We start from the raw sequence: 17,327 nt of genomic DNA on the forward strand, positions 1-17,327 counted from the left end.
GATTCAATTCAATTCAATTTTTGACCAAAATCAATTCGGTTCGATTTTATAAATATCAAAATTTCAGCCTTTCAATTTATTCAGTTCGGTTCGATTTTAAACTGAACCAACTGAATACTCATCCTAAATATAGGTGGTGCATGAAAATATTTCATAATAATTCAAGGACTAGGATTGTAATATTTGCTAAGAGCATGAGGGGCCACTTAGGTTTGTTGGGTTGGACTATATCGCCGATGTTATATTTAATTTACGATTAGCTAAAAGATCACTACATTTTGGTAAATAAGTTTTATTTCAACGAAGAGAGAGATAAAAAAAAAAGTTGTTTCAACTTCTTTTAGTATATAAATTTTTAAAAGACTACCTTGTAGTCAAAAGTCTAGAAAGATGGACCATAAAGAATTTTTAAAAGACACCAACTATCTTTTCTTTTTTCCTACATTGCTTTAAATTCTCCACAAGTAATAATTTAAAAGTGAAAAAAAACAGAAAATGAAAGCTCAAAGATGGAAGAATCGAGAAAAGAAGGCGAAAAAAAAAATCAAAAAGAAAAAGAAACGAAAAAAGGGTAAGAGAAGGAGAAGAAGAAAGGAAGGATGGCTAGAATGATGTTTCTTTCAGTCATTGATTGCCGAAGAAAGGACGAATGAGAGAAATTGAGGAGATAAATTAGAGAGAAAATGAGGACGAAGATGAGCAACAAGGGGAATCAGTTCAGTTCAGTCCATAATAATATTTTAATATATGTTATGTGAGGAATTGAGATTTTGATGATTATCTATATTTTTTTTATTAAAATATTTTAATAAGAATCATACAGTCTTCTTATAAATAATGTATAAATTTCTAATGCGTAATTGGAAAATTGAATTATTTCACAGTTACTCATCTTGTTGATGTCTTCTTCAACAACTAATCATTTTGCATTCTTATAACAATTTTTGTACTGTTTAAATGGAACACCAAGATTATTTATTGTATCTGAATCATATAAATGTTTTTCAAATGCAAATTGGGTAGGCTAACACAAGATTTAGGTATTATATATATATATATATATATATATATATATTTGTTGGAGCAAATCTGATCTCTGAAAATGAGTAAAAAGCAAAATATGGTGTTTCTGATATGTTAGAAACTTATTGTATGTATTTGTACCAAATTGTTTCATGAAATAATATCGCAAACTACACATTCATAACAATATCAAATAACCCACAGTTCAATTTTTTCATTGTTTCATCCTCCTGTGGTTATTTCTTTCCATTTCAGTCCTTCGCACTCCTATTCATCCAACACAAAAGAACACAATTTCTTAGATATGATATCTAAGTCATCAAAGGAACAAAGATATCAAAACAACAAAGATATGTTTTCCAAAAACGAAAACATCAAAACAATAATTTGCATGTAGAAGTTTAATGGACCTTTGGGCGTAGCATAACACGCATTGATAAAAGGATTACATCATCATTTGGTGCCAATGCCAATTAGAAAAGAGAGACAGACACAGATGATTCTTAACAAAAGAACGCAACGCAGTGAAAACATTTGTACCTGTCACAAGTTAACCAGTGGGCAAAACTTTTCAGAAGTACAAGAATTAGCATGGGCTAGACAAACAAACTAGTGGAAGCGTTGAGAAAGAAAAATATATATATATATATTAATGACTGAATCCAGCACTCAATGTCATCATGCTTGAATACAGCACACAATGTCATCATGCTTGTTTCTAACTACATTGCGTATAAACAAATTGTTTCACCCCATGGTTTTATTTCTCAATCTTTCTTACTTGCTCCTAGAGAGCCAAAAGGTAAAAAAGATTGAGAAAAATCGGTCATTCACAACCACTGATGAAGGAATCTGCCAATCCTCCAGTTCATAAATCCTTAGAAAGAAACTCTGTAATTAATAAGTTAGAATATTGACATCAAAATCAATTTGGAACAGCCCCACAAAAAGAAAGCTATAATATCATTACAAATCGTGCATGGTGTCTTACCTCCATTTAGCATCAAGCATCGTCAACCCCAAGCTGCCTCAAAGAATCAGGACCAACTAGGAAAATGCGTCTTTGCGTTTGATATCGGAAAACAACTATTCCCTTGTATGCTGTCCTTGGTACTCCGTCCTATAAAAGATAAAGAAATCATTATGTATGGAAAAGAAGAGGGGAGCGGGGGGAAGGGGAGTATTCAACATAGAAACAAGACACGGCATAGTGAGAGAAGGAACAATTGTTTGATTGGTTTTATCTAGCACTGCAGTCTCTATATCGTTGCAATTGCATTTCGCATAAATGACCAACATGAGAAATTAAACTCCATTTGCATCCATCGTAACTCTTTTTTCCAAGACTAGAATACATTTAATGCATAGATTCATAATACTTTTCTCAAATGCTTGAATTAATTACTTTCAATGAATTCAAATAAAAATTTGTTTTCCAAATATTTCAGCTAGCATAATCCTTCATTAGAATTTCACTAATTATGAGCATGAATAAGATTGTGTTCCGCAATAGCATTTAGTAGTAGTATTTACTATTTAGTGTTTGAATTAAGTAAAAACATTATTTTTGTAATTTATTACTTGGTGACTACTTATACTAGTGTTTGAAGGTTGAACAAGTGGTTATTGAAAAGCCACAATCCCTGTTTGGCAAAATAAATTGCACTTTTTTTGTCACTTGTACCCTTTTTTTTCACAAATTTACAAATGAGAATTCCTCATTTATTATCACTGTTTCATCATTCACTTGTGTTCTTTTTTACTAAACATTCTGCTTTAAACCACTACATAAACATCTAACAATTAATGACTAATAGCTAGTAAAACAACTGACTGTATGTGAAGCTATCCTCTTGCATCTTATGCCAATACTCACACTTTCATGACAAACAGAAAATGAATCGATGAACTTACCTGTAACTTAGATATTGTTACATACTATTGGAAAAGAGGTAAGTAGAGGTGAGCAGTTTTCGGTTTTAACCGAAAAACTAAACTGGACTAAACTAAAATTTTTATTCGGTTCGGTTATTTGGTCTATTCTGTTTAATTCGGTTAGTAATTTTAAAAAATTTTAGTTTTTGGTTCAATTCGGTTAATTAACCAAAAATCACATAAAAAACTGAACTGAACTGCCCTATATATATAACATATTAAAAACCTAACTTATCTCCCCTAATCCTTTACAGCCGTCGCCCCCCCTCCCTCTCAATCCTAACTCTCTCTTCTCCCTCACCCTACTCTCTTTCTTCTTATCCTTCTTCTTCTTCATTTCACATGCAGAAGTCCTCTCCCACCTAGAACTAATGACAAGTTCCTCCCATGAAGATTAGTAATGGCTCTCCCGAGCAGCATTACATTGACCGTGAAATTGATGAGTGTCGGAGAGTCCCACACTGTAGATTGACATACGTCGGGGCTCCTGAGGCATTGCATGGCAGCAACATCAGCACTGGCATTCCTTCTCCTTGTCAATTGATGAACATGGACACTACTGAGAAATGTCACAGCAGCAACATTACAACCTGCGTCCCTTCTCCTTCCCCACATTTGATAGTCTGAATACCCATATGCCGCCAGAATCAAAGAAGTCTCATGTAAATCAAAGACCCATCACTTGACAGCTTGAATCAGCGATATTGAGATCAAGTTTTGTTGCATTTAATTGATTTTCTTCTTTATAATTGATTGAGTTGTTGTTTTGATTTATTCCTGTTGATGAATTGAGATTGTATGACATACTGAGGTTGCTATCAAGGATTTGGGACAAGTTTTGCACAGGGGAGACTTTCTTTTTTGTTCTGGAGATTCTGCCAGTAATGTTTTCTGATTGGTTTTCGAACCGAATCGAAACAATTTTTTTTTCGGTTCGGTTTGATTCAGTTTAGGTGTTATTTCAGTTTGGTTCGGTCTTTAAAATATAAGTAATTCGGTTTTCGGTTAGGAACCGAACTGATCTGATTGCACACGTAAGAATAAGATATAAACAGAGGAAAAATGATTGAGTAATTGTTAAGAGCAGTTATTTTTCAGCAATACTTGCCAAGTAGTTATAACAGTATCTGGAAATTGTTACAGCAGTTATCCAACTGCTATATAGCCAGAGAGAGGAATTCGTTCAATGCATTCCAGAACTTCTATATAGCCAGAGAGAGGAATTCGTTCAATGCATTCCAGAACTTTCAAGAAATATTACAACTTCTCTCTTTTCCTAGTTTCTCTAATCTTTCTTTTATACAAAAATTTATATATTTTTATATATTTATATAAAAAATAAAAAAAATAATGGATTTATCCATATATACGTCAATCCTTCTAGATCTTCTTTATTTCCTCCTTATTCTCTCTATTTCTCGGTTAGGGTTACTGGAACATTGGACACAAGAAACATCTTAAAATTGCATTCCATTTAGCATAAATTAAATAACAACCACTGAAGAGTGAAGTACCTTCCATTCTTCAAAAATACCAAACTGGCGTGCAATGCGTTCAAAGTCGGATTGGTCTTTGTACTGAATATGAACATCACCTTCTGTATTATACGCTTTAAGAACAGCATCATTTCCGTGGACAGCTTTAGCGTTTCTCAAAATGTTGGCAAAGTATTTTGGATAGTTGTACTAAGAAGAGAAATGCACCTTATTTAATATAATTAAAAAATAAATAAATAAGAGAGGTTTCTCAACATTGAAATAAAATAAAAATTTATTACCTCCATCAGGTAGCTCAAATTCATTGTTTTCCAGTCAACCTTTTAAGAGAAGAAACAAAAGCAGAACACTGATTATTTATAATACTAGAAAAAATTCTACAATAGAAATAATAATAATAGTAGATATTAAAAAAAAGGACAATACCTGGGCATCATTCAACTTGATATTCTCTAGATATTGTTTGAAAAATTGCCCCAAACTAGAACCCTGCAGTTACCAATCTGGAGCCTTTTAGCGTGACAATGAAAATACATTGAAAGCCAATTATTTCAATGACCTCCAGTTTAGGGCATATGACAAGCTTTTCATATCTCCAATTTAAAGATTTTGCGAGTCCCCTTTAGTTTATGGAAATAAAATAATTCTACAAGCCATTGAGTGGTAAAGAATCATGGCATTTGGTTGGGTTTGGATTCAATTCTTATCAACAAAAAATGGTTGTCAAAGAAAATAATAGTTAATTTTGATCAAAACTTACAAATACTGCAAGCCTGTGTCTGCAATGCATCTAAACGAGAAATATTCTCATGATGTTATTTGTTAACTTACATGCTCACCGAAGTTGTATGTCCTGCACACTTCTGGACGAACAAATTGTCGACCTTTGCGATTCTCTTCCAACCTCAACCAGTCATCCCAGTAAGTGAAGTTTTGTTAAGGAAAGATACATCAAAATCACACTGACAATTCTGATGCAAAATAGTATTGCAAAAGTCTGATCTACAAAATAATATTACAACAAAACTGAAAGGATATGCTTTTGGCCATTTAGGGGATAGTTCATCCCATGTTGATTTAGTAAGCATCCATCCCAATCCAGGAAAGAAATCTGACCGATAAAGTGTATCTGCAGAATGCATCACACAGCATATTAGAGAACAAAAGCCACCTAATTTTTTCTTTTTTTTTTTCCACATTACAATGAAAATCTTCCCAACCATTTTGTCAAATGCAAAGAAATCTCAAACCTATCATAGAACACCAAGGATAAAATAAAAAAACGATAGAAGAAGAAATAGAGTTTCAAAGTACCAATATATCCATGGATGAAAATGGTTCAGAATTCATCCAAGAAACAATTAAATCGAGAACATCAATTGAAGTTTCAAAGTGCATTAATATCCAACAGAGGAACATTCTTAAACCAAAATTGAAGGATGGTAAGTGCTTTGTTATTGCTGGAAAAATGGGAGATTCAAAAATCAGATTGAAACCATCAAATCAAGGTAAGCAAAATAAATGAGAGGTAGCAAGAAGGCAAAAGAAGAAATTCAAGTGTGGATGGTAGAAGCTGCCCAATAAGGGCCTCTGCATGTCTGGGCCAAGGGCCACGGCCTCTTAGAGTTTATTATAGAAAGAAGCTCAAGAACAGGGGAATGAAGGACACAGTGATAGAAGAATCCAGAAAAGGGCCAGCTGTAGAAGGAGACAAAGAAGGAGGTTAAGTTGTTGAGAGATTCCTGGGCCAGCTCACAAGGAGAGGGAGTGCAGCTATCCTTCTCCATTCTGTTATATAAATAATTTGTCGTTTGTAAGAGAGGTATGTTTTGTTCTTAATAGAATTGAGCAGCCATTGCTGCGCTAGCAGATTGCTGGACGGGAGATTCCTCCCGGTATTTCTTTTCTTATTTCAATTCCATAGCTGAAAGAAAGAGAGTTCATTGTATTAAAAGGGATTTTGGTAATCTATTAATACAATAGTCCATTTCTCTGACCAAAATTCTTGATTATTCTTAATTCTTGTTCTTCACTCTACATGCCATTTTGTGAACACTAGGACCAAAACTCGGATGGAACGAGGAATAAATTGATTTGTGATACTCAAGTTGCACTGCATATTGCTTCAAGTCTCGTTCTATGCAAGGACGAAGCACAAAGAAACATATTGTCACTTTATTAAGCAAAAGATTGAGTTAGAGAACAGTCCTATTAATCTTGTTAGTTCAAATGATTAGTTAGCATACATCCTTATACAATCTCTAACAAGCTTGGAGCATGTAATATGTACACTCCAGCTTGAGAGGGTGTTTTAAATTGAAATCCTTGTAATTTAGACATTAACTACCAATACTATTAGGAGGATTTTAGACATGTAATAATGTTTTTCTATTTAGGGCATTTGATAAAATTTAATTAAACCAAAAAGCTTGACAGAATAATCAAGATAATGATACCTCGTATTTTTTCTTCTTTTCCATTTAATCCGTTACTTGCCTATTTGAGTGTTAAATATTGTATAGTATTGCATTAAACAATTCACATATAGATATATTGTTTTATTTTACTACGTTTTTCTTTTTGCAGATCATGTTATTTATGCTCACATTACACCTTGTGCCTAAGCCACAAGACTTTTTATGCCTCCAGTGTCTTTAACAAATTGGTGGATATATTTTTCTTCTTGGTCGTTAAATTGTTAAATGACTGTTGCTTTGAAGAGAAATTTTATCAGTTTAGTAAAATTAGCCATAATCTCTAGAATTTGTATGAATATGGTTGACAATTTGGTAACTTGGTTTATATATTTATGCCTTATCTCTCCCATGAAACAAGGCTCCAAGATCCTTTTGTTCATTAAAGAGTGTTGCCTCTTTAATAACTATGCAATTAAGAAAAAGAAGACAACCGTGAAATCTTGCTCACACATGCATGGACACAAAGGGGAAAAAACTAGAGAATTGGAAAGAACTGAATAAATTCATAGTAATAATTATGTACAGAGAATAAATGAAAAAGAACTTACAAGGATCATACACAAATTGCTTTTGCCCATTGTCATTCCATGAGGAAACAGCCATAATGGACCTATCATGTGAAAAGCAAATTGAGAAAGAGACTAACACTCAGAAGCTAAAGATTCCTAATTCTACTGTAAAGCAATTTAAAGCTTAGAATGCAGAAAACATACTTGTCTTTGTCAAGAAGAGCTGCTGCAGCCTCAAAGTAATCAAAAAAATCAGGGGCAATCTCCATATCATCTGTTTTCAAAGCAAAACCATAGCATATAACTTTTCTGGCTTATGCTAGTCAATAAATTGGCCAAAATGGAAACACATATAAGGATAATCTACCTTCAAGTATGATCACTCGATTGAAGTTATGCTTGTAGAACAATTGATCCAATGCCCATTTGTAATGCCCTAGACAATGTAAGTATTTATGTGCATGAAATTCATAACCAATTCAGGAAGAAAGCATTCCTTACTGGCAATCTTGTAGTATGCAATCAACTCTCCAGGCCTTTCTGTGTGCACCAGTTCAGAATTCAAGTGCTGCAATCAGAAGGTAGCTTCCACTGTGAAGGCAGTTTTTGATGATATAATTTAGATAATGTTTGGAACAAGCAAATCTGAAATTCATTTTATTTGCGAATGTATTTTGCAGTTGGAACAAGTTATATAATCCAAAGTTTTATGTGTTGTCATCCTATCCTTTTACTTTTGATAATTTAGTCCTAATTTCAAAACAAATTTGCAATTATTGTCCATTCATCAAAATTCGAACAAAAAATATTGCAATACTAAATTTTACACCCTGGCCCCCTTTCTCTCACATCCACCTCTCTCCCTCTATCTTTTGTCATTTTTCTCACCCCAATTTTATAGTTGAATGATTTGAACTTCTAGCTCCATTATATGACCTTAACAAAGTACAGCCGATCCCAAACATGGAGAAACAAGGAGGGCAGTGGTAGGTTGATTACTAGTGCAAAACCTAGTCAATTCTCTTAAATATGTATTATTTTGATAAAAATGTAGGGGCATAGACACCTGGTATCGACCTGCATAGGCACCCAAGTGCAGTGTTAAATAAGCAAGAGGTTTCGATGCATCACTGACCCTGTAAGGGTACAAGCGAGTGTTCCCACATCATGATCAATTGTAGGTGAACAAGCTAGTTCAACCACATGGGTGTCTAGATTTGCAAATTTGTTGGGAATGTATGATGGGCTTTAATAACACTTTGATAAGCAAGATAATAAATGAAATAACAAAGGCACAAAGAAAGGATGAAAGAAGGAGAATTAAAACACAAACCTTATATTATTGAAACTACTCCACTCTTATAAATATGAAATCCTTACCTTTTACAAGTCTATTCACAAACTATATATATATATAGCAACGCTAAAATGATCTTTCATTTCTATTATTAATAACCACACACATAGCGAAACACACTCATAATTCACATACATTAATCTCACATATTTATCGCTTATATATTAATTATATTCTTATCACCTTAAATATATCACTTATTTGTTTCATAGACATTTAATTCTAGACCAAACTTAATTGTTTACAAATTACCATTTTCAACAGTCTCCTTAATTTGCTACTTCAACCTCAATTTGGACCACAACCTGGAGGAAAATCTCAAATTGGAAACACTACTTTTTTTAGGCTGAGTTTTTTGATTCTTAATCTTCATAATAATCTGACTCTTCAGATTCTCGTTCCTCCATCGACAGTTTACTCCTTAACTTGGAGGATTATTCAACTTTTTCAACATAGCTTTCTCAACAAGTCTTCTAACTCAAACATACCTTTAATGGAGATTGCCTTCACACTAGTCGATCTAAATTCTTACTTCTAATCACCTTTCACGATCAACTTAATTTTCATATCAACTCTTCACGGCCTAGGATTGAACCGGACTCTAAATTTTCTATACCCTTCCGGTTTGTGGACCTGACTCTAATAAAATGTGATGGGGTTTAAAACCACTGTATTGGGAAACATAATAAGGGAAATAATAAAGGCACAAAAAAAAATGGAAAATTGAGAATTAAACACAAACCTTATATTAATGAAACTACTCCACTCAAAAAATGGAGATTCTTACCTCTTACAACTACAAGCCTATTCACAAACTATATATATATATATATATATATATAGCAATCCGAAAATGATTTTTCACTTCTATCATTAATAACCACACACATAACGAAATATACTAACAATTCATATACATTAATCTCACACACCTATCGCTTATATATTAATTATATTTTTATTATCTTAAACTTATTATTTATTTATTTCATAAATATATAATATTAAACCAAACTTAATTGATTTGCAAATTATTGGGATCCTTAGGAAAAGCATTATGTTCCCACCGAGCTAAAACAAGATGTCAATATCTATTGTAAACCAAAGTCATCATTGAATGCTTATTTGGCTTCTAATTCCACTATACAAAACAAAGAACAAATTGAAGATTTAGTTATATTTAGAAATACATTTTTCTATCTTTTCCCATAGATCCTTTACTCATACTTATTTAATTAAAATTATTAATCCAATTAAAAGAAATTATGTTTCTTAATTTCATAATCCAATTTTTCAATTTCTAATTGATTTTTGGATACAAATCGTGGGAATGTTTATTTTCCTCAAATTTTTCATCAATAGGAAAAGGATTATATCTTTTTAAGAAATAAAGTTTTTCATCGGAATATGGGTCAAGGAATCCCTTAACTATTAGAATTAATACAATAAATCATACTTTTACTACTAAACTATACCCGCTACGTACAGTTATTGTGTCTATAAATGAACCTTTGTTGAGAAAGACAATTTTTAATATATTTTCATTTTTAATACTATTTTATTATATTATTGTTTTATGTAAATTATTTTTAACTTTTTATTTTATGAATCAAATATTAAAAATCAAGTATCTTTTTTTATTTTATGTAATGTGCAATCATCTAAGTTTGGTCTAGGATTTTGTGTCTCAAAATAAATAAGTGACAAGTTTAAGGCAATAAGAATATAATTAATACATAAGTCATAAGAATATAATTAATATATAAGTGATAAATATATGAGATTAATGTATGTGAATTGTAAGTGTGCTTCATATGTTTGTGGTTATTAATGACATAAATGAAAAATTATTTAGGATTGCTACACATGTATTGTTTGTATACACCTGTAAAAGGTGAGGATCTCCATCTTCGTAAGAGTGGAGTAGTTTAAATAAATATAAAGTTTGTGTTTAATTCTTCGTCTTCCATTTTGTGCCTTTGTTATTTCCATTATTATTTTTTCTATCAAAGAGGAATTAAAGCCCATCACATTTGCCCAACAAAGTGGTATCAGAGTTAGATCAGCAATCTAGGAAGGTGTAGGAAATTTAGAGCCTGGTTCAATCCTTGGTTGTAAAGAGTTTATTTGAAAAATTAAACTGATGATTGTAAAAGGTAATTAGAAGTGAGAATCCAAGTTGGCTAGCATGAAAGACAATCTCAATTAAAGAGCAACCTATTGAGAAGGTGCAACTGTGCAAGTAAAAAAGACTTCACAAGGTTGAGTGGTCCTCCGAGTTTGAGGAAAAACCTGTCAAGAAGGTGTGATGTTTGCACAACTACACAAGGACAAAAGGAAATCCTTACTTTGAGATAGTGAGGTAGTGAGAAAAAACCTTTTGCAAGTATTTCCAATAGCCTATTTGTGTGAAGAGATGGAGTAATGAAATGCCTATAGTTGTGATTGCTCCATATATAAGTTGATTCTGAAGAAATTATCACTTGAGAATTTACATTTGCCATCTGCAATTTGAGTGTTAAAAGAGTGGGCCAGACCATCAATCAATTTTTATTGCAAAAGTTATTTTTGTAAATTCATTTGGGAAATATACACAAAGTGAAGGCATATACAATTCATTTGGGAAATATACATAATGAGAATTTAAGACATATACAAAGAAAGATGTTGAGAATGAAATTGCCTTAAGCGTAATAAGGCATTTGAAAAGTATTTATAATGTGATAATTGATGATGTGAATCAACACGAATTATATTATTGAAAAAATAATTTGAACGAATTGAATCAAGCCTGTGAAGTCTCAGAAGAAGCTATGATGGAACTATTGATAAATTAAATGAATTGAAGGCTAAGATGGAAGAATGGGAATCTAAAGAGTTGGATTATTATGAAAAACCAAAGTCAACTCAGCTTAAAAGAAGAGTAGTTTTTACAATTGGAGATTTTTCTCCAGATTGTTCTTACATAAGAGTCTAGTAGCAGTTAAGAAGGGAGCTATATTCTGTTTACATGGTAGTTACAGATCTGTTAGGGAAGAAGGAATTGACGGGAACAGTTAATTCCAACTATCTCTAAAAGAAGCTGGCCTATAAAAGAAATGCAATAGCTCCAGGATTGTCATTCTCAAATTCTAATCAATAAAGATATACTTTTCCTCTCTCTAGTTTCCTTCTCTTAATTCTTTCTTCTTCTACTCCTCCCTTCTTTTCTCTATTTCTTCTCTAATTTCTATTATTTTGTGATGGAGAATCTTGTTACGTGACAAGTGGTATCAGAGCCAACGATTTGGAGGCCTAAATTCCAGGTTCTTTCCTATACTAATTCTCTATTCTTCTTCTTCTCCTCTCTGATTTTCTTCTTCCTTCCTCCTCCTTTTCTCAGATTTCTTCCTTCTTTCCATCCCTCCTTCTATTCTGCTTTCTTCCCTCTAATTCTTCTTTCTTCTTCCTAAAATTTCTTTCTTTTCCGTTCTTTCTTCTCTCTTCTTTCTTCTTGACAGAATCTTTCTTCTTCTGTCCCAGAGAATTCTTCTCTTTTTTCCTCTATTCTTTCCTTCTTTCTTTTCTAGAATTTCCTTCCTCTCATTTGCAGAAATTTCTTTTCCTTTCTTCGACTCTCGCTCTGTTTCTTCTCTTTTCGGCAAAACCTTGTTTCTGCACTTCTTTCTTTCCTCTTGAACCCTTTCTTTCTTAAATTCTTGAACCAAATTCTTTCTTGTTCTATTGTTTTCTGGTTTCTTATCTTTTCTTTAATTCCTCATTTCTAGTATTTCAAGAACTAGTTTCTTGGAATTCTTGAAATTTTCGTTCCTTCCTTTATTCACATTCTTTTCGTGTTCTCCCTTTCTTGGAATTCTTTTCTTCCTACTTTCTTGATTTTCCTGAAAATTTCCTCCCTTGAGTTACCATTTTGCTTCCTGAATATCATATCACTCTCTCTTGATTTTTTTTTTCTTGAAATTCTTGAATCATAGAAGTGCAATATTTGGCACAAATTTTTCTTAGTGAAGTTCAATAAATTCTAGATAGAAGATTAAAAGAATAAAAGGAGTGGTTGGAACAATGATTCGAAAAAGTGATTCCGAAAGTAGAAAGTTTAGATCAGCAAGTAGATAATTTAGACCAGAAAATGGAAAAGTTTGAGCAATCAATTCAAGTGACAAAGGAAAAGATTGCAGTCTTGATCAATGAAAATCAAATTTTGGAAAAGCCTAGTGAAGAACAAGATGTCTCATGTGAAATTTCCGATAAGAAAGACAGCCATTGAGGTAGAGCAAGAGCTTTTTGTTGACATGTCTAATGTAAGTGAGATCAATGAGGAGAAGAACGATAAAGATGGTGATGATGGGCAACCAGAGTCTGAAATGAGGACACTATTAGTTGAATCTGAAGTGCGTGCATAAATCATTCCCAAAATGAATTTTTTACTAATGAAATTTTTGGACATGTTCTTGAAAAAAAGAAAGATAAATATGTTACAAAAAGTGTGGGTGTTGGAAATGTGTGGCAGTATTTTGAGAGCCAATATGGTGAGTTCAGCTATTGTCATCCTAGAATTCTTATGGGAGATAAATGGGAAATAGCAAGAAGAGAAAGGAAGAAGGTTATAACATCAAATTCTATTGTGATCTTGAAGGAACAAGCATGGAAAATTTGGAGAAGGAAAAGGAAAAGGAAGAAAGTTAGCACCTTCAGCCAAGCTTTGTCAGTTCAACTGGAGTTACAATTCTTACTAGCAAAGGAGGGTTTTTTTTTTCTAGGATGACGCATGGCAGAACCTTTGCATTTTCAATTTCAGATTTTGAGCATTCTTGGGGACAAGAATGCACTCATGGAGGGAGTAATGTTACATATAAGAGTCTAGTAGTAGTTAAGAAGGGAGTTATATTATGTTTAGATGGTGGTTAAAGATCTGTCAAGGAAGAAGGAATTAACGGGAACAGTTAATTCCAGCTGTCTCTAGGAGAAACTGGCCTACAAAAGAAATGCAATAGCTCCAGGATTGTCATTCTGAAATTCTAATCAATAAAAATATACTTTTCCTCTCTCTAATTTCTTTCTCTTAATACTTTCTTCTTCTACTCCTCCCTTCTTTTCTCTATTTCTTCTCTAATTTCTATTATTCTGTGATGAAGAATATGCTCACGTGACAATTGTGGTTCAAATTGAGGTTGAAGTTTAGAAGATTGAAGTGAAGTAGAAAATTGCAAATTAAAAGGGAGTATTGAAAATTAATTTGCAATCAATTAAGTTTGGTTTAGGATCACAAGTCTATGAAATAAATAAATGATAAATTTAAGGTGATAAGAATATAATTAATATATAAATGATAAGCATGTAAAATTAATATACGTGAATTATGAGTATGTTTCGTTATGTGTGTGGTTATTAATGATAGAAGTGAAAGATTATTTTAGGTTTATATATGTATATATATATGTGTGTGTGTGTATTGACCTAGGAGGTTCCTAATTAGGAGGATTCAGATATTGGAAATCCTAATTAGTCTTGATTAAAAGAATTTTATTTTTATTGTAAATATTCTTAATTTAGGTTGATTCTTTGTGTATAAATACTCAAACTTTGTAAAGATCAATTCAATTAAATTGGAATAAAAAATTTCTCTAAAAATTCTTCATAGTATCATAGTTTTTCCGCCTTTATTGGCATAAGTTCAAACCTGTCACACAAAAAATTAGAGTTAACTAATAGGTCAAACTTCTAGGAGACTATATCAAGAGAATTGTTGGACATCACCCGTTCCAAAGGACAGCCTATCCAATTTCTAGCTTATTCCCACTGCCGCCGTCGCTGTCCGGTCATGCATGTGAAGCCATGCACCATAGCAAGATTTTGTATCTTTCCCACGTGCCGAAACATGTGGCGTTTTCCTGTGGTCTTTTTCGATAGTGATCATTTCTGGCGGACTCGCTTTCAAGTCGCGCCTCTAACCTGTATGGACCAATAACTTGGTTCACCTTTTTCCGGCATGGAACACATTTTCCGAAGGTTTTTTCTAGCAGACTCGTCTTCAAGTTGCACCTCTGACCTGCCTAGACCTGTGCCTTCTCACGGTGAACAATAATTCTTTTTTTAGTAATAGTAATTTTTCACTATTTTTTACAGTAAAATGGTGGTTTTTTCCCTTTTCATTGGAATGGCCGTGTCTAGTGTGGATAATGTAAGTAGAAGGTGAAAGAGGAGAAGAAGCAAAGAAAGGAGATGGTGATCACGTTGGAAAATGAGAGAAAAAGTGATTTTAATAATATTTAATTGTCACTTTTTTCTCTGGAAGAAGAAAAGATATGAGAATCTTTTAACTTCTCTTCATTTTATTACTTTTTCCTTGGTAATAGTAGTAATATAATAAATTATTTTGATATTAGTAATATGGAAATAACATGTTAATATTGGAATTAGTAATAAATAATAAATAATGTTTATTTATAAAAAAACTAATATTAATTTCTTTATTTATATTTATATATATTATTATTATTTATTTTTATTATATATATTATATTATTATTATTCCTCCATGTTATATATTATAACTATATTCTATATTTATATTTTATATCAAATAATAATATTATTTATTATATATATTTTATATAGTAAATGTAATTTATATAATTTAAAATTTTATATATTATTTTATTATTAGTTAATATTATTATTTAATTAAGGAAAAACTACTACTCCCTATGGTGTGAAAAAACTCATTAGTTAGTCTCTTGATGTTGAAAAATATATTAAAACGTCCCCGATATTTTAAAAAGTCTACTAGTTAGTCCACCCTTTAATTTTTTCGTTAAGTATTTTACTATTAGTCCCTATGATTTTGAAAAACTTATTAGTTGGTCCTTCATATTTTAAAAAAGTTTATTAATCAATCCCTACGTATAAGGGGCATTTTGGATTTTTTTATAACATTCAACGGTTAAAATAAACAGAAAAACTAACTAGTAGACTTTTAAAATGTCATGAACGTTTTAATGTATTTTTCAAAATTGAGAGACCAACTAATGAGTTTTTTTATATTATAGGAATTAAGAAGTAACTTTTTCTTAATTAATTATTAATTTTATTATTATTATTTAATTATTTATATATTAATTTATTTATATATTTAAAAAATTAATATTAATCTTCTATATATTATATAGAAATAATTTATCACTAACTCATTTTTATCAAGGCGAGAGGCACGCCTTTTTTGAAAAAGGCGACAAAGTCAAAAAGTTTTTTACTATATTTAAATATACATGTATATATACATAAAATGTATCGTTAACTATAGTTTATATATTTTAATCAACTAAACATTAATTTCTTTAGTTAGATTAAAATATATAAAATATAATTGGTGATCAAATTAATAATAATTTCTTAAAATATATTAATAAATTAATATATAAATAATTAAATATTATGTAAATTTCTAAGCTATGTATATTTACTATATGATAGAATAATATAATAGAATAATTTACATAATAAGTAATAATATTATTTGATATAGAATATAAATATAGAATATAATTATAGTATAGAATGTAGAATAATAATATAATATATATAATAAACAATAAAATAATAATAAAATATATAAATATAACTAAAGAAATTAATATTGATTTTCTATAAATAAACATTATTTACAAATAAATAAACATTATTTACAACTAAATAAATATTATTTACAAATAAATAAATATTATTTATTATATGTTACTAATACCAATATTAATATTTTATTTCCATATATCTAATAGCAAGATAATTTATTACATTACTACTAATAACAAGGAAAAAGCTACAAAGGTGAAGAAAAGTCAAAAGATTCCATGTAGTTCTCTTCCAAAGAGAAAAAGTGACATTTAAATATTATTAAAAGTTAAAACCACTTTCTCCTCCATGTTTAAACATGACCACCTTCTCCTTCTCCTCCCCTCGTCTCGCCCAGCGCCTTATTGACGCCTTAACAACAATTACCTTTTTGTCTCTAAAGTATAGCATAATTAACATATTTATCCCTCTATTTTTAAAGTCCAATGATTCAATCCCTGAAGTTTAATTCCGTCAAAATCCAAAATCCTTCCGTCCAATAATTCTATTAAGTCAATTATTTAAGTCTGATCAAAGGAAAGAGATTAAAATATAGTTCCAAAAAAATACCCTTACCAATTATAAAAATTACTTGGCTAGTCAAAAGAGATGGAGGAGAGGAAGGAGATGACAAATAGCGAGCAATGGCCTCCAGCAAGCAGCGAGAGATCGATGGGCAATGATAAGTGCGATGGCGAGAAGCGAGAGACACAAGCGATGGACAATAACGATCGACAGGCGACAATGAGGAAGATAAGCGACGACGAATGCAATGGCGAGAAGTGAGAGACGCGAGTAGTGGACAACAACGATTGATGGGCGATGCAAGTGGCAAGCAATGGTGATCGACTAGTGACGAATGCGATAAGCAACAATGATTGACGGGTGATGTAATTGGTGGGAAGACAGTGAGCAGTGC

The 17,327-nt window shown here is 31.5% G+C and overlaps 1 protein-coding gene across 5 annotated transcripts in view; it reads right to left on the reverse strand.

Moving 5' to 3' along the window:
- Positions 1 to 1,095: 1,095 nt before the first annotated feature.
- LOC110626342 (alpha-1,3-mannosyl-glycoprotein 2-beta-N-acetylglucosaminyltransferase) overlaps positions 1,096 to 17,327 on the reverse strand; it is a 28,462-nt gene continuing 12,230 nt past the window's right edge. The window contains exons 9-20 of one of the 5 annotated variants that reach the window (XR_006352437.1): positions 7,942 to 8,008; positions 7,808 to 7,876; positions 7,645 to 7,714; positions 7,480 to 7,541; positions 5,493 to 5,583; positions 5,286 to 5,379; positions 4,881 to 4,943; positions 4,736 to 4,774; positions 4,473 to 4,643; positions 2,015 to 2,143; positions 1,434 to 1,563; positions 1,096 to 1,290 (exon numbers count right to left, since the gene is read on the reverse strand). Coding sequence is in view for 4 of the 5 variants with exons in the window: in XM_043961498.1 (XP_043817433.1) it covers positions 2,027 to 2,143; positions 4,473 to 4,643; positions 4,736 to 4,774; positions 4,881 to 4,943; positions 5,286 to 5,379; positions 5,493 to 5,583; positions 7,480 to 7,541; positions 7,645 to 7,714; positions 7,808 to 7,876; positions 7,942 to 8,008 (843 nt within the window). In the remaining variant the exon portion in view is untranslated. Of the gene's footprint in view, positions 1,291 to 1,345; positions 1,564 to 1,644; positions 1,915 to 2,014; positions 2,144 to 4,472; positions 4,644 to 4,735; positions 4,775 to 4,880; positions 4,944 to 5,285; positions 5,380 to 5,492; positions 5,584 to 7,479; positions 7,542 to 7,644; positions 7,715 to 7,807; positions 7,877 to 7,941; positions 8,009 to 17,327 lie in introns of those variants that run through there. The other 4 variants (XM_043961498.1, XM_043961500.1, XM_043961499.1 and 1 more) reach the window with 4 other exon arrangements.

This window comes from Manihot esculenta, chromosome 11 (assembly GCF_001659605.2).
Source record: "Manihot esculenta cultivar AM560-2 chromosome 11, M.esculenta_v8, whole genome shotgun sequence".
NCBI lineage: Eukaryota > Viridiplantae > Streptophyta > Magnoliopsida > Malpighiales > Euphorbiaceae > Manihot > Manihot esculenta.